General features: G+C 44.3%; 1 protein-coding gene across 13 annotated transcripts in view; it reads right to left on the bottom strand.

Moving 5' to 3' along the window:
- Nucleotides 1-8,154: 8,154 nt before the first annotated feature.
- NRG1 (neuregulin 1) overlaps nt 8,155-20,750 on the bottom strand; it is a 477,481-nt gene continuing 464,885 nt past the window's right edge. For 12 of the 13 annotated variants that reach the window (XM_075740463.1, XM_075740458.1, XM_075740455.1 and 9 more), the window contains 5 exons: nt 19,141-19,243; nt 15,637-15,763; nt 14,075-14,205; nt 13,359-13,562; nt 8,155-9,268 (listed from right to left, as the gene is read on the bottom strand). In XM_075740463.1, coding sequence (XP_075596578.1) covers nt 8,617-9,268; nt 13,359-13,562; nt 14,075-14,205; nt 15,637-15,763; nt 19,141-19,243 — 1,217 coding nt within the window. In that variant the 3' untranslated portion in view covers nt 8,155-8,616. The remainder of the gene's footprint in view (nt 9,269-13,358; nt 13,563-14,074; nt 14,206-15,636; nt 15,764-19,140; nt 19,244-20,750) is intronic. The other variant, XM_075740456.1, reaches the window with a different exon arrangement.

The following is a 20,750-nucleotide window of genomic DNA, read 5'->3' as shown; positions in this document are numbered from 1 at the left end:
AGCTTTTAGAAGGGATGATTTTAAAACTGGATGCTGAATTGCAGGTTCCTGACTTTATACTGTGGCATTAAGTTGCCTTCATTTCCTGTAATTTTGGATTACTGCTTTCACAGCCCTAGTAGTTCCCATTGCTTTTTCCAGGAGTGATGCTGTAGATGCAGATATCTGAGTGTCCTCACATACATTCAGCAGATTACTGTCTGTTTCTGTGGAGGATCTGACTGACCTCACCCTCAGCTTTGGGGCCATTAGGTTGTGAAGGTGGAGCACAAGATGGGAACCTCCTGAGAGCCAGAACTTGGGATGAGAATTACTCTTTGGAGATTCTCTCTTTTTGCCACATATAGAGGGCCCAGGACCCATCACCTGAGCACCTTCAGTGTCTCTCTGTTTGGGATGAATCCTTTCTGTCTAGGGTTATTTCAATGAAACGAGAGACACACTGCCACCCTTGGCCCTAGTCTGAGTCCCCTCAGTCTTCCACCTTGCCAGTCCCTTCTCAGTTGTGGCCCCGTGAAGGCTCCTCTGCAAGCTGTGATGTCCAACTGGGGAAGCAAGAGGCATTCTCTTTCCATCTCTCCACAGCTGCCCAGGTCAAACACCACTCTAATTTTTTCCTTTCTGCTGTGTAAAAGGTGTTTCCTCTTAGATGCAGGCAATTTTGCAGCTGCTGAATGGCCTTGTTGAGGCATTTTTCCTTTCCCGTCACTGAGAATGCGCTGAACATCAGGAAGTCATTACAGCAAATTGGGAGACTGTATGTGTGTGTACACAGAGCAAACACATCACCCAATTGTCTGCAATAATGTGCAGGGTAGGTTAAAATACCTCCCACACAATATTTGGCTTCTGAAGCCTGGTTCCAAATTGGCCATTACCAGAATAATGATTTAATCAGTTGTTAACAATCTCTGTTCTCTCTACCAGCTGATGAGCGTGTAACCTTGCAATGACACCCTCGCCACCTCCTCTGTTGCTGTCATAATAAGAGGTAGCCTTGCTTTGGGTGGTTTCTATGCACTGTTGCCAGGGCTCCTCTGTCCTGAGTTCCCAGGACATTGCATCCAGTGCAGGGAAATCTCTTGCTATCCCCAAGGGGAAGAAACAAAATGGAAACCTCAGCAGCGGTTATTTATGTTAAAAGTCCAGCTTCCAACTCAAGTTGGTGCTAGGTTACCTCCTGGACCTAAAGGCTTAGAGAGTGAGGTCTAACTTTCAAGGGGAATTCATTCTGTTCATGCTGATGGCTTTGCCTCAGGCTCAGACAATCTGTGCAATGCTTAGAAAGTGCAGAGCTCTAAATACTCCCTAGGGGAGAGAGCCATACTGTCCTCAACTCCATTGACATGGCAGCTTTCCTAGGTGTGCATGGGCCTGATCATGTTCCACCTCTTCCTTGCTGGGAGATGCGCAACTTTCCTTAAGTCCTTGTCTTGATAGGTGGAAACAAGGGCTTCGGGAACATATCAGTGTGACATTTGTCCTGCCACACTTAGTCTGGAGACATGGGGAGTAACTTTGCAATCAGCAGAACTTTACTAGTAAGGGCTACTTTGTCATGACGCCAGCAAAAGGTCATAGCATCAGGTAGAAGGAACACTCTGGCATCAGAAATTCCCAAGACTCTGTTTCAGTTTTCTGAATGGTAAAATGAGATTTAGCCCTGTGGTGTTCCCAGTGCTGTTGTTAAGGGTCTGTTGTCACTAAAGAGTTCTCAGCCTCATAACCTGAGTACAGTCTGTGTTGCTTTGCTTGGGCTATGCAGGTTAATCATCAGCGACTAGCTGCAACATCTCGAGGCATTTGGTAGAGTTTTCTTCCCATCTGTAGCTGTAGCTGAGACAGAGAGAACTAACTTGGGGAATGCGTCATCCAAATCATGCGCTCATAAATGGGTGGAGTCGGCATACTAAGAGCATACCCAGCTGTGGGCTGCAGAAATGAGGAGGATTTGCTTGCTTTTCCTGTAGCGTTCCCTGAGGCCATCTGCTTCCAGACCTTGTGGAGAAGTGCAGAGGCAGGAGCTTGGCAGAGACAGACAATAGGATAAAGACAGCATGGAGTGACAAACAAAGTTTTGCAGGGACAGCCATTTTGGACATGTAAGGATGTGTTCCCTGAAGCATTCTGGTCTGTGTCAAATCTGATGTGAGGTCCTTAGTCCTGTTGACTCTGAGAGGTTCTTATGGTATTTAATTGCTTCAGAAATCCTCTACCTTCCTCTCCCACCCAAGAAAGGTCAGTGGGGATGCCTGAGGAGGAGACTGGCTTCTCAGAGCAACCCATTCATGTTTCAACAGCCTGCAATGGAGATAAGAAGAGCAATAGTAGTACTGTGCAATGGGATGCTGCCTTGGGCTTGCTCGGAGGTGACAAGGCGCTACCTGACTAAGATGTTCAGGTGAGGCAAATAGCCTGAGCACCCAGACTCCTGGCTACAGGATCCCTTTTCATGCAATGGCAAGACAGGGAAGTTGTCAGAGGGGAACTGAACCTGTCCTGAGGTATGGCTGGCATGCCAGGTCTTCATTCTGTTCTGAGAATGGGGGAGGGGGGTGACAGACAACCCATGCTCATCCCTCCCTCGCTCTCTCCCTCCTTTTCCCCTCCTCCCTCCCTCCCTCCCTCCCTCTGTCCTTCCATTTCTCCATCCCTCCCTCCATCTTTCCTCAGTTTGGCACCTCATTCAGTACCTATAGATAGGTGGAAGGAATCTGACCTACTTGTTTCCACCAGGCCTGGGAACAAATGGGTGTGAAACACGTTCAAGATGTCTTTGCTGCATTTCTCCCTCCTTTGCTCACTCCTAGCTTTTCTCGTCTTACTTAATCTTTGGCAATAGCACATGACTTTATATACTAATATCACGTAAGGACAGCTGGATCAGGTATGTGCCTTGCACTCTCTCCAAGAGCGGCAGATAGGTGGAGAAAGCTAAGAGCATGGCAAGTATACATGATATTTCCACCTTATACAACCTCCACATGTTTTCAGTTCAGTTGTTTCCCACATCTGATGTGGTTTCCCCGGATTTAGTAATTCTCATTGGATTACTGTTTAAGATACAGATCCCCCTTGAACCCATGGAAACTTTTGTGATCCACAGCCTCTTGCAGCAAGGAGTTCTCCAAGTTCCCTACACCTCACATGAAGAGCCACATCTTTCTGAATATGGTGCCCAGTAGTTTTGATTGATAACTCAAGTTCCTGTATTGGAAGAGGTACTGAACAGCCAGTTCTTTCCTACCCTCTACAAGATAATTATGTTTCCATAGACCTTTGTGATATCTCCCCTCAGTCGTCCTTCCAGACTAATGAGACCCAGCCTACTCAGTGCTCTCCGGATCTCACTGGCTCCAGATATTTGTTCACCCACGTTTCCCTCCACACCCTTCCCCACTATATTATTTCTATTCTGAGACAAGACGACCAGGACCATGCATTGTATTTAAGATCTGCACAAATCATGAATTCATACAGTGGCATGGTGGTGTCATCGAATAATTCCTACTGTCTGATTTATTTCATTAACTGTTACTGAGGAGTGAGGTGATGTTTTTGTAGAGCAGGCCCTCACAGCCCCAAGACTGTGTTGTTTCAGCCCCTCCCCCACCAAACCCCCATCCACCTTGAGTAGTAATGGTCAGGGTAAAGCTAATAATTCTAATTTAAGAAACTAAAAATGTTGTACCTAGGAACAAGAGTGTCTGCCAGAGACCTCCATAGGGATGAGTCAGAAAACTCAGGGAACAGTGGCCCACAAAGACAGAACAAGACCTTCACAACAATGTTTGGATCCAGAAAGATGGTGGCTAGTGACCTGGCACAGTCTGCTGAGCAGCTGGGCCAGTACAACACATAAACAATTTAAACCAGCACCTCTTTTACTGAAAATGAATAACAAAACCTTAATAAATCAACAATTACTTATTGCTGTATTTGGGATAATAAATTCTTTAGTTTATCAGTAGCTTGTGGCTTCCATAGCATGTTCTTTGAACAGTTTGCCTTTCAGTTACATCCCCTTTCTCTCCTGAACAATAAATTAGCATTCATTTTTCTTTTAAAGGAAAAGAGGGGAAAAAGAGGATATATTACAATTTTTTCAAAGCAAAAAGAAAAATGCAACATATTTTTGACATATATCTTAAAATAATATGAGGATAACTTTCTCCGCATGTTAGATGCCTATGCATAAATAATAAAGGACGTTATGTTATTTACAGTGTTACACAATAAACTAAGAGAGTCTCATTTAACACATAATCCATAAAGACAGTAAATGATGAAAACATCCAAGTATGTACAAGATGTATTTACATTAGAATAGAGAATTACAAATTATGATAATTGGCCATGTTCTTTGTCTGCCCTTCTCTGCAGCATTTCATAGGTGCTTTTTTTGTTTCTTACTAGAAGTAAGTCCCAGCTGATGGTAAGTAGACACACTGCAGGGCCAAGAAGTGTTCAAACGGCTGAGAAGTGTGTCCTTTGAGGGGACACAAGTTTGCTATCCTGGATGCTCAGGAAACTGCTTGCAATGTGTGTGAGAGAAGCAGGGAGATGCAGTGTTGTTGTTTTGGAGGACTGGAAAGAGAAGGAGCTTTCCTGTTTCCCTGATAAAGGCAGTGATTGATCTCTTAAACCTGGGGGGTGTTGGGGTGGCTGAAGTGAGGAAGGGAATAGCTGGGTCAAGAGGAGGGAGTAGGTTTTTCTCTGTTACATGAGAATCTCTGTGGAGCTACACCAGCTGAACAGGCAGGCTGTACCAGGTTGTGCACAACATATGCCAGCTATACATCCCTGAAGGAAGCCTTTTATCCTGGAATAATTCCTGTATATAAACACATACATAGGAAAATCTCACAGCTCAAGTTAAATGACGTGGAAAGAAACCAGGACAATCTGAACAACTCTGCCACCACTGGAATATTTCCCCCCTCTTCAAAGTACATTTTTCCTTGCCATGACTTTCAGCCAAAAGTTGACAAGGGTTACACAGTGATGGCCAAAGGGTGTTGGGACTGCCTAGCTCAGAGGTCCGGGTAATGAAGCGAATATCCCCAAGAGGGGAGCTGGCCTTTCCCTTAGGCACTTGCTGGCTCTGCTCCGTGCTGCTGCAGTCTCCAACCCCTTGGCCAGCAGGAGCAGGCTGCAGCCTGCCAGCAGAACCTGTGGCCAGGTAGACTTGCTAACTTTGGGGTGTGGACTTGACTGACGCAGAGCACCCTCACAGTGTGCGAAAAGCAAGTCCAGAGGTGAGGGGCAACATCCTGCTCCCACTTCTGTGAGTGCCAAGCCAGGGCAACTCCCGTAACTCGCTGTTGCATGAATTGTGCTGTAAGGCTGGGTTCTCCCCAAAGACCTAAGGGCTTAGGCAGCCATATCCCCAATTGTATTTTCTTGTTCTTAGGTCCATGTGAAGTCCCCAGCCTAATTTCATGCTTACCCTATAATACACTACTATTGTACCAGGGGGAGGAGGAGCAGGGACTGCAGACCACTTTGACTTTGAGGCACTGCAACAGAAGAGGTGTGACATTTTCCCCTAGACCCACATGAAATAAATCTCACGTTTACAGCTCCCAAGCATGCAATTGCTCCTTCATTTTATACTGGCCCTCTATAATAACAGTGTTAGTAGTCAAATAATTTACCACACTTCAAGGCAAGTTCCCTTTCCATCCTGATTAATCTGTCTGGACTATCACAGACACTTCAATGAGAGCTGGCCTTGTGGGTGATCTATACTGGAGGAGATTACAGAAGACCCATGTTATAATCTCTATTCTGCCACTAAGATGGGTGATTTTGGGGCAAATACCTTGTTCCTCTGCCATCCTTTTCCTGTCTTGTCTGTCCTGTAAGATCTTTGCAGCATCAGAGACCTTACTGAAAGGACAGATTTTTCAAGTGCCTCTGGAAACTCAACAGTGCAAATCCTTTGGAAACTGGTGGTCTGCATCAGGAAAGCCCACCTGGCCCTCTATACTACTGAGTTGTAGAGTTACTGGGGAGGTGGATGTTCTGCTGCATGGGGTTGCAGATAAATAGGCATGACTAAAGGGATGAAAATGAGTGTATGGTATCCAGAATTGGTAGAGAGCTTTTGTTTTGTGTCTGCAAAGGCAAAGTGTGTTCAAGTACATGCTAGCTTGGGAAGAAAGGGCAAGGGGGACTTAAGTCCCGACAGTATGTAGTGACAAAGTTTGCCATCTCCCTCAGACTTCTCAAGTAAGCAGTGCTATTTCAGCCACCACATAGCCCAAAGCTGTGCTAGTTTCCTAGCCTTTTGCTTCTAACACCAACATTCCAGCATACAACTTTGTCATCATCTTCTTCCTATACTAAGGCTTTTTTGTTCTTTTTCTGCTGAATCTGATCAGGTAGACTCACCCATGTTCTTAATAAGGTGATGTGGTTGATTTATACAGTGAGCAACTCACTGATTGTCATCATTCTGATAAACAGATTAATTTACTAGACTTTGCTTTCAGGTCTCAAATGAATAGGACACCTTGTTCAGCAAAACTTAAGCGCATGCTTAATTTTATGCATGCGCTGGATGCGTCAATGGGAGTCTAGCACATGCTGAAGATAACTTTTGCTGGGATTAGCATAAGCATATGCTTGAACAATTTACTGCGTCGGTACTTTAGTTTCTTGGGTTTACATCTCACAAAACTTCCTTGACTTATTTCTCTTCATTTAACTGGGACCAGGATGTGGCCCAAAGGATGAGTGTAGTTTGGCTGAAATTCTTTTTCTCTTGACATGGCTCTTATTTAGAGTCCAGTAATACCTGTAGAACATATGTTCTCATTTTCAGAATCCCCGGAGTCTAGGAAAAACATTTGTTTTCCACATCAATCCTGAGTCTATGCTGTGCCAACTGAACACACAACAAAAATCAAAAGAAGAGGCAGAGTGACCCTGACTAAACTGATAGGAATTCAGTGCAAAAGAGGTCATTTGCTTCTGTCTGAACGGATGCAACCACTCCAGCACTGACAGCATCCTTGTTCATTACTAGTCAAAGACTTCAAGACTGTCGCTGGCTATATAAACATTGGTATCAAATAGCCACGCACACTACGGCTGTAACCCACATGGTGTGCTTGCCTTCATAAATGGGGTTTCCATCAGCCTTGCCTCTCTCACCCCAAATAATCAAGTCAATAAAGGCGAGTAGAAATGAACTCCATATTTCTGCTGCATCCTTCATACTTGCCTATACTTTTTAACCATTCAGCAAATCACTTCTTCCCTGAAAGTCATTTCTGTATCCAAGAGTAACCCTTAGTCCAACAGCAATTCTAACAAGGTATTGCTAGAAGCTTGTCAGGGTTCTTTCTGAGGGGGAGAAAGGGGAGAAAATTGAGGGGAAACAAAAGCATAAATCATCTGTTAGAAATCAACATTAAAAAATAGAGGTGAAAACTGATTGCACTTTTATTAGTGGCATTTGTTTTTCAGCTAGATCTCTTCCTTGCTTGGTTACAGATATCTGCTATTATGTTTGCCCCATTAACTTAAACTAATGTAATTTTTTTTTCCTTTTTTTTCCTTTTTTTAATAGACTATTGGGTTCAAAGCCTCAGCTAACCTAAACCCATTTTCTAAGGGATAATTAGAACAATTAATATCTGGAAAATAATGAAATGGCAGCTCCTAGTGATTACAAGCTGACCTCTGATTAATAATATATTTGGTTTAAAATCACAGTATTACTTTCTTTCTATAAGTAACATTATTTAATGCAGGTTGGCTTTTTTTTTGTTTGGTTGTTTTTTTTTTGTTTGTGGGGGGTTTTTTTTGTTTTTTTTTGTGGTTTTTTGTGGGGTTTTTGGGTTTTTTTTTTTTTTTTGTTTTTTTTGTGGTTTTTTTTTGGTTTTTTTTTTTTTTTTTACATCCTGCTGTAATTAATAGTAGCATGCTGTTGGATCTACTATTATCCCAGTGCTCAAAGAAGCAAACCTTTTGGCTGGCAGAGAGCAGACAAAACTCATTTCATATACGGAAAGCAAATAAAACTTCTTACAGAAGAAAATTTTTTTGTGTGGTTTTTTTTGGGTTTTTTTTTTTCAGTTTTTTTCTCTCTCCCCCCCCCCCCCCCCCCCCCCCCCCCCCCCCCCCCCCCCCCCCCCATGTGTGTGTGTTTTTCTGGTGGGGTGGGCAGGGTGGGAGTGCCATTACAGGGCTTTTTGATCTGGGGATTCTACAACAAGCGACCAGAGGGACTTCTGCATTTCTTGAAATCATACATCCAGTCATTATAATGCAGTGCACAAAAAAGCCAGGACAACTGAGGGCTAGAAGGTTTTGCAAAATACTATGGGACAGCAATCATTGTAACTGTACAAAACTTGCTCTCAACGTAACATAACATAAAGGCACCATTGATATCTTTCCCCATTTTTGAAATACTGTAAAAAATTGCTACATATGGCACATAACACATTTGTACATACGTATATTTAATTTATAAAAGTTTTTTTTTCCTCTCCTGTTTTCTATCAGCGGAATTGCTAAAATAAAATAAATTGTTTAATTTAAAGGTGGAATACTTCATTATATAAAATAAAGTTTTACATGTGAATCTATGTGTTTTACGTTTTATACAGCAATAGGGTCTTGGTTAGCTATCACACTGGACAACCTTGCTTGCAACTCTTCTGGTGTGGAGAAGCGATTTGCCGGGTTAGTCCTGCTCTCAGCCAGCCGGTAGGCACCGGTCGGCTCCAGACTGGTTGCCACGGGGTTCGGTATGCTAAGGAACGGTGTATCCTCACCTATTCTTTCGTCTTCGGTTTCGGTCTCAGAGCTGCTGCTCTCGGAGGTTGTGTCAGAGTCCACATCCACCCTGCTGGAAATGTGGCCATTGGGCTTTGTTCTTTTCACCCTTCGGTTGTTGGTGAGTTTCTTTGGAGGCTCCTGTGCTGGTTCGTACTCCTGTGTGGTCTCGTACTCCTCGTCCTCCACTATCCGCAGAGGACTTGGCGGCAGGCTGTTGCTCTCATGGGCAGGATTGTGGTGGAAGGAGTTGAACTGCTGAAGGTGGTGGTCGTAATTCTCACGTAGCCGTGGTGGGGTCACCAGGAGCAGCGGTCGCTCCTCTTCTATGAAGGGACTCACTGCCACCGAAGGGACAGAGACGGTCAAGCTGGAAGCCGGTGGCGACATTTTGGAGGGGGGGGAATTGGGAGAAGTCGGAGTGTGGAAATCGACAGGTGACATGCGAGCTGGTGTGGTCATAGCTGAGACATACCTGAAGAAAAGAGACGGGGAAAGGTTGCAAGCACAGGAGCAGTGGTGACATGGGGACACAGCTGCTCACGTCGGCTGGGAGGGAAAAGGCAGGGGTCCCTTAAGGTCCCCAGCATCCTCACACAGGGCTACAAGGGAAACTTTCCTCTTGCTATTAATCCTAGAAAATCACTGACTTCTGGGACTCTGGACAAAAACATTTGCGAGCAGGAGGAGCATGGCAAAGCCCCCAGGTCTATTTGCCTCAGAAGAGCCATGGAGATGCTGTAAATTATTTGCCAGAATAACTTCCTGGAATGAATCCAGGAATGGGATTCAGAGACTGGGGGGCTGCCAGAAACAAAATGCATTTGCAAGTATCTTCTCAAAAGGAAAATGGCTGCTGCACTTCTGGCAGGATTTGACCAGAACCTGGGGTGCATGCAAACAGACAGGAGGAGACAAAGGAACAGAACCGAGGGACAGTCCTCTTGGGGCTTCACCGTCTTCTGGCCAGATTGTCTCAGGCTAAGGAGGAAAGAAAAGTTTGAACAAAATCCAGAGCTGTATTCTGCTAATTTTAATCATTGGAGGTAGTCAGAGGAGGATTTGCAGCACCAACTCGGTGGCTTTGTGCTGCTCCACTCCTTGGGTACTTGTTAACCTGTCTGGTAGGTCTATCTGCAAAGAAACATGGAATGTTATTTGTCCTCATGTGGGAACAAATGCTGACAGAGAGGATTGTCTGGCCTAGTGTTCATGATTGCTCTGCAAAATTTGCCCCTATTCCTTCAGAAGTTTCTGTGGAAAGGGTAGTGGTCAAAGGTGATTTCTGAAAATGAAGCTCAGGTGCCAGTACAGAGCTTGTCCCAAAGGAAGAGGACAAAAAAATGTGAGACTCTCAGCTGGTTTGAATCAGTGGAGCTCCATGAGATGCTACGAGGTCATGCAGATTCATGCCAGGTGAGGATCTGCCTGAAACCTCTTGATCAAAGGCACAGTGCTCAGCATGACATTTTTGTGTAGTCTGGCTTTGCTTGTGCTCTTATCCTAAGTTCACCTGCCTGAACTTCATCTGTGTCCAAATTTAAAATCTTTTTAAGCTCCATCTCTTACACAGGCCCATTCAGACAAGTTATATGGCTATGATCAATGAAATTACTTAGTTTTTCATTCATGATTTGTTTTTCTGAGTGTGACATCATTACCAAAATAAATCTGAATCCAACTTCCTTATCCCATCTATGACTCAATTGCACATATTACACTTGATTAAAACAGAGTTACCAGATAAAAGAGAAAGTGGGACAGATCCTGAACTGATGTGTGGTAGAGTAAATTGGTTTCAGCAGAGGCACATTGATTTACATCAACTGAGGAACAGGAGAAAGAAAAACAAAACTGGAGTTATGCATGGGAATTAATCAAGTTGGTTGCTAGTGAGAGCAATTAACAGGTCTAGGCATTGGATGAATGAAATCATTCTTTATTTTTTCCTTCTATGAGTGACCTTTTTCATCCCTTTCACATTTTTAAATAGGCATTGTCTGAAAAAACTGAAGCCTTGCTACTTGCCTAGCTGGTAGTGTTGGACATACATCTTCTTGACACACTGGATTTTAGCTAAGCTGGTTCAGTTAACACAGTTAGTTAAATGTGTGCAGCGTACTGTGCACGCTTCCATCAGGGTCAAGTTACTCATACTGGGGTGTTGTGCAGTCACACATTTCTGGTGCATTCCCCCCACCATAATGGGGCAGCGCTAACAAGCTGCTGTCCATGAGCTGAGGCACAGGAGCTGAACACATGCAGCTCTAGCCCATCCGAAACGGAAGGCTAAAAGGCAATAGATTTATCCAGCTTCACAGCCAACATGAGGTAAACCATGCTGGCTCAGTGAAATGGGATCAGAGTGTATCCACAGACAGCCAACAAGCATTAACTAGGTACATGCTGCCAACTTCATCATATAGTCCAGCCTTCCGTGCAGAGGTGGTGATTTTTGATCTTCCCTCCTGAAAGACGGCTGAGGACTTTCTAAAATACAGGTGCTTGGGTCCCCTGCTCATGTGAACGGGTATCAGGGCGCGGGATACAACAACAGGATGGGATAACGCAAAAGAATCCCTCGTAATGTCTATTCTATTTAATTTCAAAATTGTGAAGGAGCTGGGGGACTGGAGGGTGGAGGGAGCACAGCCTTGATCTACCAATTCACAGCACAGCAACATTTGATGGCTTCAGGACATAATTTGTCAGCTTGTACATTCCTTTACATTTCAGAGTAATTTTTAGTTGCAAATAACTCTCATTTTCCCCCTTATATACACACACATACACACAATCCATCTCAGAAATAATCTGCCATGCTTGCTAAAAATAGATGAGGCCTAACTTAACGCCCAGGGAGCTATCGTCTGCATTCCAGTTTCACAGTTGTTTCAGGCACAGGCTAGACCATCAATGCCTGGTGAATTATCACAGAAACGTGGCTGCTTTTCACCTGTAGCATAATCTTCAAGAAACATGATAATTGATGAAATGCCTTCTTTCTTCTCATTGAAACGGATACGCATATGTTCCTTTTACCCCCTAAAATCTAAACAGCTCATATCAGAATGATAGTCTGGGTCTCCAATGTGGGAAGACAGCACAAATGATCTTTGCTTCTCATGCGCAGATGCCCAAATATACTGAGCTGTAATACCTGCTGTCGGCAGGCGTGTGGCTGTGCATCCTGCATGGTTCCCAGGCAGAAGACAATGCAATATTTACTGCTATAGGTCCTGATCCAGCAAAGCACTTAAGAACATGCTGAACTCTACCCACATGAGTAATCCCGCCGCTTTCAACGGGGCTACTTGCACAATTAAAGTTAATCTCGTTGAAGTGCTCTGCTGGATTGGGGCCATGGCTGTTTATGTCATGTGAGCCACATATCCTGAAATTAAATTCCATGGTAAATAACAGACAACTTTGTTATAAAGAGAGAGCCAGTTCACTATCCTTAGTGGTCCTACAGGCCTTATTCGGAGAGCCCTCAGCTGTGGTGCCTTATCCTGCTGCTAGGCAGTTGTTTGTACAGCAGAAGGTGTACCACAGAAATGGTTTTTGCTGTACTTGCACATTCACTTTTCTGGAAACCACAATTTGTCTCTTACACAACTCAGTCTCTTTGGGGATTGCCTGGCTGCATTTTTGACATCATGGACATCCCACAAGATCAAATCCCTTGTGATTTCACAATGATCAGAGAATTGGTCCAGTAACCCTTTCTTTTACTTTTCTTCTGCCTCTGATGTTGGGAGCAAAGCTCTCTTTAAATGTCTTGTTTCTTCTCAGTCTTTCTTTTGCTACTCTGGGGCCATCCCATGCTCTTGAGATAAAATCCTAGCCTAAAGCTGAGAAGACTATTTTTGGTAAAAATTTTCTTGCAATTCATGCACTTCAAGGCAGACCTTAGGTACTGATCAACCAGCCTTTTTGGTGAAAAAAATTACTTTGTTGGAAGACTTTTCACCAGCTTTATTTCTAACTACTCCTGATTTAATAATGACCTGGGTTCTTCTGGCTTGCACTTTTCGTTCCTTGTTTTTATTTAATAACAGGGAATTTTTGAAGAACATAATGGTTTAGAAGCTGGAATTCCCCAGAAAGCAGGCGGCAGAATTCCTATACTGCTTAGGACTCCTTAGTGCCCTCCTCCTATGGATCAATACATTGCCTTCTCCCCACCTTTTGTGTCTCACAAAGTCCCTCAGTTTTCACACTTGCTTCTTCCAAGAAACTGATAATTAGGCAAAGATTCGTTTTTACTTTACAATGGAAATTTCTGACAAATGACTTCAGTGGAGTTTATCCAAATGTGAACTGCTGGCTGTTAGGAATTAATCCTATTTAAAGGAAAGAATTTTGTATTTAGAGGAAAGAAGGGAAGAAATGCTTTTGGTAAACTTTAAACTACTACTGAGCTCTCCACCTTTACGAATGAGAAAATGCACACCCTACATGAACAGCTGCACTGTTGGGTTTCCTCCTGTGCTCCCAAGCTTTGAAATCCTCTGGGAACACCAGGCCTTGCCAGTTGGAAGAAATGAGGTGGTGTGTCCTACCTTTCACTGTGAGGAGAGTCTCGGTAGGAGTCAGGGGTCTCTCTCGCATGCCGGAGGAAGCTGTTGCTTTCCCGCGGCCCACCGATGCCATTGAGTCGGCCCCGGGGCCCTGCTGGGCTGGTGTGCCTGCTGTTCTCCATGGAGGAGCTGACGAGCACCGAGTGACTTTCGGAGAGGATGCTTTCGGTGTGGCCATTACTCCAGCTGGAGAGCAGCAACCAGGAGAGGAGAGGAAGGGAGAGGAGCGTGAGAGGGTGCATTGGTGGCAAATGCAGATGAGCAGAAGTTTAGCCAGGGGAAAGGAAGGGCTCTGTTGCTGCTTGGGATGCGCAGTGTAATCTTTGGGTTGGTAACTGGGGCTGCAGCGTTTTGTGAATTGTATGAATCCACATGCATCAAGATGATTTTGCATGCATGGATAAAGGAGAGGGAAGGAGGACTCTTCAGTCACAAGGACTGTCATTGACTTATCAATTTGCATGTGCTAAAATTCACTGTAACAGTATTGGAATGCCATTGAGTCAATAAATCTCTTTGTAAATGCCTGGAAAGATAATTAGTTAGGTGATGTGACATGACATAAAATATTGTTAGTCTTGAAAACACTACAAAGGGAGCATAGATTTTTCTGGTTTTGATTTTTTACACATCTTCTTGGTTTTGCAGCAGCAACAGATCAGATATTACAGGTGTTGTTTGCCTTCCTCATGCAGTACCTGTGGCTGGGTGTCTGGGTGACTGTCACGGAGTGATGTGTTGTTGAGGTGTAGTGGCTCGTAGAAAATGAGGTCTCTGTTTCTCGCTCGATGACATGCTCGCTGGAGATTACATTTTTTGAAACATACTGCTGAAAAAAACCCAGACAAACCTCAGGTTTACAAACTGGAATTCACACCACATTTGCAGACATAATTTCCAATCCCTCCCCCCTCCCCACAAGTCATGTTTTTTTACATGTGCCAAAGCACAAACTTTGTCACTTAAATACAGGCAGAAACCACACTGACAAATTTGAGCAAATTCATGTACACCTCTGCATATATAGCCCACCTAAACTCAAAGTAGGAGGAAACAAATGAAGAAATTATCAAAGCTCTGTATCCCAATCAGGCTATAAACAACGTATGTATTTAACAAAGGAATGAGAAGTCCTCAAGGATAGAGACCTGGAAAGGCAACCGCCCCTTTACTACCAGATACATCAAAAATACTGTTCTCTGATGGAGAAGACAGCAGTAGATATCAGTAGGAATTGTTCATTGCAGGGTAAGAATCTGGCTATTTCAGTGCCCACGGATGCAGCACCAGGGCAGACCTATTCATCAGGGGATGATCTGCGGAATGGGCCGAAGTCTTCTGAGATGGAGCTAGAGGTGTGCAGTGCCCAACATCCCACATAACTTTCATTTGGAGCCCCCTCAATTCTCCTCCATGGGGACTCCTGGTTTTCCCTCTCTTGATAATCTGACTAGGATTTAGGTCTTTTGAGGGAAAATATTGGAAGCTTAGCTTTTCTGAAAAGGTGTCTTGGCCTTAACCAAGGTCTGGGAGCACTGCCATTGACCTAGCAGAGCCAAGGTTCACCTCTGCCACGAGCTGCCATGAATATGTCCATTGATGGCAGAGCAGGAGAGTGGGGATGGCTTGAGGCGGCAGGAAGCTGACATTCCCTCCGGCCACCAGGCCCCCCTGGGAAAGGGAGGAGATGAGGAAGTGGCTACAGGCAGTGTGAGCCCTGGCCTCCAAGGCCAAGGGGCTTGGCCAAGGTGTTAGCTGAAGACAAATGGCTGGGGGATGCTGGATGCCCTAGCCCTACCTCCGCAGCCACTGCTACTGCCCTGGTGAGATCTTCATTCAGACTTTTACCCCTGAGTTCATAACGTCACATTGCTGATCTGAGGGGGCTGTCCCTACACCAGCCATCAGGCCAAGGGCAGTAGGAAGAGCAAGACCTGTGCGTTTGAAGAAATAGATCCCTACAGCACTTAGACCTGCTGTAGAGCAGTTAGTACTTTTTTCTGAGGTGTTTTTCTTGCTTTTGGTGTCCTAGATTCACAGGAACAGCTGCAGCACTGTGGTATGTCCCAGTAAACTGGCCATCTGCAGAAACATATCTCATTTTACTGAAAATTTTTTGCAAAGTCCCTAATTGTTTCTGGGTGGAGTAAGCCAAGAGAATTAAGTCACCAGCCTGCAGCAGGTAGAATTTTAAAAGCTGTGGGGTGAGCTTTGCTGTGGCGCTGGCAGCCTAGGCTGAAACGCGGGCAGTAAAACCTACGTTCACCAGCTGGACGTTATCCGGTGGCGCGCTGGGGTGGTGCGGCCCATTGGCCATGTTCATCACATTGTTCCTTTCCGAGCGCAGGCTCTGCCGAAGGCGGTCGTGCAACTTTTTCCTCTGCTTCCTGTGCACGAAACACGGAAATTATTTTAATAGACAAAGGGAAAGCAGCTGCACCTTTCAGCATGTTGATGATGATGATAATAATATAACATCACTTTTTTTGCCAGAACTTTCCCCACCGCTGCAAGACCTCAGAGTAACTCTGAAGACCGCAGGTCTAATTGCAGCTGGAGCTGTGGGGACCTGCAGAAGGCAAAGGATGTGTGGGAACCCTTCCAGGAGTTAGCAGGCCACAGAGGGATGGGAAAAAGTGTGAGGAAGAGGGAAGCCATTTCTAAGCAATGCTCTGTCTCACACGGAGTTCTTTTCTGCACTCAGAAGGGAGGGGGGAGAGATTTTAACCCAGCCACCTTGACACCCTCACTGTGGCCATGGCCAGGTTTCTGACAGTCCACTGGATTACGCTTCTCCATTCATGACAGGGAGCCAAGGTGGCCTTGCCTCGGGGCTTGCTTGCAGCCAGTGGAAAACATGGCACATGTCATGATCTTCGTGATGTGGCAGCTATGTGGTTTTCTGTGGGATTCAGCCCCTACCTCAACAGTGCACTTCAAATACATACATGTGTTAAAGAAGTGAAGGGTGCAGAGGAAGCCCCAGAAATCCAAAGTGAGTGAGTGTGTGAGGTATGCCTGAGCTGCAGCCATCCTGGCAGCTCTGAAGTTTTCATTACAGCAACATCAGATTAATTCTGGAACCTAATGATTACCAGGTGGATGCCAGAGCTGCTAATGCATTCAGTAGCATTCATCAACCACATGTACTAATGGCATGGTCTCTGGCTGACTAGGATGTTTCTACTGTGCCCTGTCCTCAGCTGCTCCTTCCCCAGTTGTTAATCCTTTCAGCTCTCCTCAAGAGAACTTTTCAGGAGATCATTACAAGCTGTCAGTAACAAAACTTGCAGCATAGTAAAACCTGACACTGTGAAGGCCATGGAGAACACACTAAATAGAACACAAAAATAAATAACCAGGGAAACAGCTATTCAATTTCAGACTTAATTTATCAATATTCCCCAATTTTGTCTGATTATACTGGAGAGCTTCCACCATCCTGCCACAGAATCCAGGGAAATGAAGGGAGGATGCAGGCTCCAACACACTGCAGAGTGCATATGACCTTTGCTGTGGCAAGAGCTAAAATACACACAATTCCCTAAGCCATATGCAGAAATGCAGATAGTTTTGGCAGGGTTGGACAGTGTAAGTTATAACCATTTTCAATCCCATTTTGAACTCAAGGGGACTATTCCAAGCTTTCCAAAAAGGAGGGAGGGGGATATGTAGGGGAGGAGAAACAATAAATATGTTGAAGCTTGATAGCCAGGGAAGCTTAAAGAAAACATGACTTCACATTCTGCATTTTACATATTTTCTTTCTGTGTATGTGCCTGGATAGTGGAAGATACTTAATTTATGTCACTCTACATGAATGGTATAAGCAGACATGACTGCCTTGGAAATGCTCCTGTCTCAGCAGGACACAGTCCCTGGTCCATGTGGGCTTTGTGTTTGTAGGATAACCAGGCATCATCTTAGGACACACAGGTGGTTAAGGCAGATGGAGAGTGCGGTGCTAGGAGATATCTGAGCAGCTACCCAAAGACCAGCCTGGGCTGAAAAGCAACACAGACAAGGGTTTAACTTGATTTCACAGCACCCCTTCATGAGACCTTGGAGACCTGGGGTGATGAGGACAACTCAAGCTCCCTGACATGGTAGAGAAAGTGAGTTCTAGGGGGAGTCTGAGTTCATCATCTATGGGTCTGAGATCTTGGCACATATTGCCTGGGAATCTGTCCCTAGGAAACTTCATTACTTCCCATCTTCAGTGATCAATGTATTTGCATTTTGCATGCTTTCATGTGTGCCATTTGTCCTCTAGTAAAAGGACACCAACTAAAAAAAGAAATTACTCCAGGAAACTGAGAAGAAAAAATAATGGGAAAGCTAATGTGTAGTCCATTTATTCTGAGAAGCCCTTCCCTTAACGTAAATGACTTGCAAACAAAGCACCTCTGCACTGAGACTCAGTGTCAGGCAACATTGCCTTTGCATTTGACCAGCATCATCTCTTGCAAGGACACCAACTAAATCTAACCCGTTACATTTCATTTAGTGTGTTCTCCTAACACCATTCCAGGATTTCCCCTGGTTTCTGGGTTTTCATCCTATTAGGAGAAAAGAGCATGTGGGGAACATCTCACAGATAGCAGTTTGGCATGGCTGCTGCATTTGGAGGGCCATTAACTGGCAACTTACTCTCATTCTCATCAGCTGTGTTTGAAAGCATTTCACTTTTGGCTGGCAGTGATCGCTGATGTCTGGGACATCATGAGAAAGCATCCAGACATCTGATGGATTCTGGGGGCTCGTTATATAGAAAACTGTACTTCAGGAGCCTGACTAAATGTTTGTTGAAATTCATGGGGATGTCTTAGCATATATTGATGAACTTTGGACCAGGAAAGATATTGTTTAGCTGCCCTGGCTTGCCAGTTGCCATTTCTAAAAGCAGTAATTGATCTGATTCTTTATTACTGTTTCAGTCATTCCCCACTGACCACTGGCACAAGGTTGTGTGTGGGAGAAGTATGTGTGTGTGCCTGGAGTCTCACCAAGGGGGGCAAATGATTCCCCATCTCCCCTCCTTTTAACACATCCATTATTGGTGGGGCTTACAAGGAAAACCAACAACCTAACTGCCAATCAGATCCTGCAACAGTAAATCAAGTTTATACAAATGTGGAAGATTTATGATGAGGGTTTTCTGTGGGGAGATTTACAACAGCAGCCAGAAGTTTTGGCAGCAGAAATCCTGCTGATGTTCAGTGTAATTTATGGTCCAGAGTGCCTCACGTGTGTTTGAGAGTCACCCCCAGTAATTTACAGAGACTCACAGAATGCATTTAAGTGCCTACTTTTGCATTGGGAGCACTTTCATGTTCAGTTCTTTGGTGTTTAGTAACTTTTAGCACCATTAATCTAGCCTCAAGTACAAACAAACTAGGCTGATACCTAAAATTTACTGCTGGAGAGCAACATGACGCCAGGGTTGGGGTTTGTTCCTTTCCAGCTGGGGAAACCAGCTGGGCCGGGTGATAGGAAAAAAATTGCAACTCATTGAAATTTGCTCGAGTCACATTTGAAGGGCGAGAAACCTCTCGGATACCTGTCTTATTTTTGCACTGCTGATGGGCATGGAGACCTGCACTCATCTGGCTTGGACGAGAGGACCCTGGCCACAGGCTTGCCTCTTCAGCTCAGCTCTGGAGAAATCCAGATACAAGCTCATACTCAGAGGAGTAGAAGCTACAGTCAACTGGGAAGGCCCTGACCAACCACCACAGATATAAAAAAGAAGAGAAAAGTTTACTTGGTTTTGCAGTAGGCCACCACACACATGATGCCAACTACTAGAAGAGCAATGCAAATGCCAGTTATGGTCAGCACACGTTTCTGGTACAGTTCCTCAGCTTCTAGAAAGGGACAAAAACAGAGAAGGTCACAACATGGAGGATGGCTAGGAGCACACAGTCAACAGCTGGCATGCTACAAACCACTGCACAGATTCACACAGCCACACCAAAACACAGCCACCACACTTCAGGTAGACTTATCATTGACTGCAAGGAGAACAGGACTACACCATAAGCTCCTAACACAGTACTGGGGACAAGCAATCATCTCTACAATTACAGTCAAGAGTAATCTTTTTTTTTTGTTTAAGTCAACAAGAGTAATATCTAAGCAACAACTTCACAATTGACAAACACTCAACATTTGTTGGAAATAAAAATGCAATGCACTAAGGTAATAACATGAATTTGCGAATGCTTTGGAAGTTTTACTCTGCAAAGACAGCTGGAATGAAGGCCATTTTTACAGGCCTTAAGAGAAATTTATTTTCTTATTATCTTTTTTGGATTGTTTTCATAGCCAATGTTCCTCTGCCCCCATGTCAATTTATATCTCAGTTGTCTTTGCACGAGAGATTTCAAAATATCCTTTTACATTTGAGACATGAGCTTGGCTTGTAATTATATCACCAATGGAAATGAAGACAGGTTTTGAGTTCTGGTCATAAAAGTCAGACTCCTTCTCCAGTGCTCCTCCAAAAACACAGCAATATCAACAACCAGCAGTGCCTTGTATCAGAGAAATGCTGGGTTTCTACTTGTGTCTTTTTGTGTCCAAAAAAGGAACTGCTCTACTATCTAGAGTGGCAGCTTGCTCAGTGATGACAACTTTACAGATATGGATTTGCATTCCTGCTTTTAGAACAAAAATGAGTGTCGAGCTTGGGTTCTTTTCTCAAGTCTTATTTTTGATTAAGCAGACAGCCCAGAAAACTTGCCCTGGAGGAGCCAGACTGGAGGGTGGCCTTAGCTCAGACTTCAATATTGACCACAGTCCTAGCACCAGCAGGTGATTTAAAAAAAAAAAAAAAAGAATGAAAGCTGCACAGTTCTGCACTGCCTTTGGGATAAATACCAGCATTATTCCTGCTGGAAGGACTTACATGAACATAAAAGGTCTGTGGGACAATTCACCAGGAGGTACAGAGAGGCATAATGGTTCTTCACATGCGCCATAAGTCTCTGTCCAAGCTCAGGCACTTAAATAATGTGCTGTCAGAAATGCCACACCAGTTCAGGAGAAAATGTTCCCTATGGAAGAGGGAGCAGTCGTTCCTTCAATGTGTTTCCTGGGTTTATATAGTTTAGTTTTAAAGTTGCTGTGGGCAAATGGCAAATATTCCATGCAACAAACCACACAGCAGAAAGAAATCTTAATTTCTCTGATACAATGCACATTACCGTGGAACGAATTTGTCCTACAAGCCAAACACACACTGTACACCAAAACACCAGCAAACAGGTCATGAGTACTGTCAGACAAAATTAATAGCACTTATTATTAACAAGGGGAGGGGCAGGGAAGAAGTAAGTTTGGTAAAACTAGGATGCTGCAAAAATGTATTAA

The sequence above is a fragment of the Balearica regulorum genome, chromosome Z (genome assembly GCF_011004875.1).
Source record: "Balearica regulorum gibbericeps isolate bBalReg1 chromosome Z, bBalReg1.pri, whole genome shotgun sequence".
Classification (NCBI taxonomy): Eukaryota; Metazoa; Chordata; class Aves; order Gruiformes; family Gruidae; genus Balearica; species Balearica regulorum.
The sequence above is the reverse complement of the archived record's forward strand: the minus strand, read 5'-3'. Positions and strand labels throughout refer to the sequence as shown.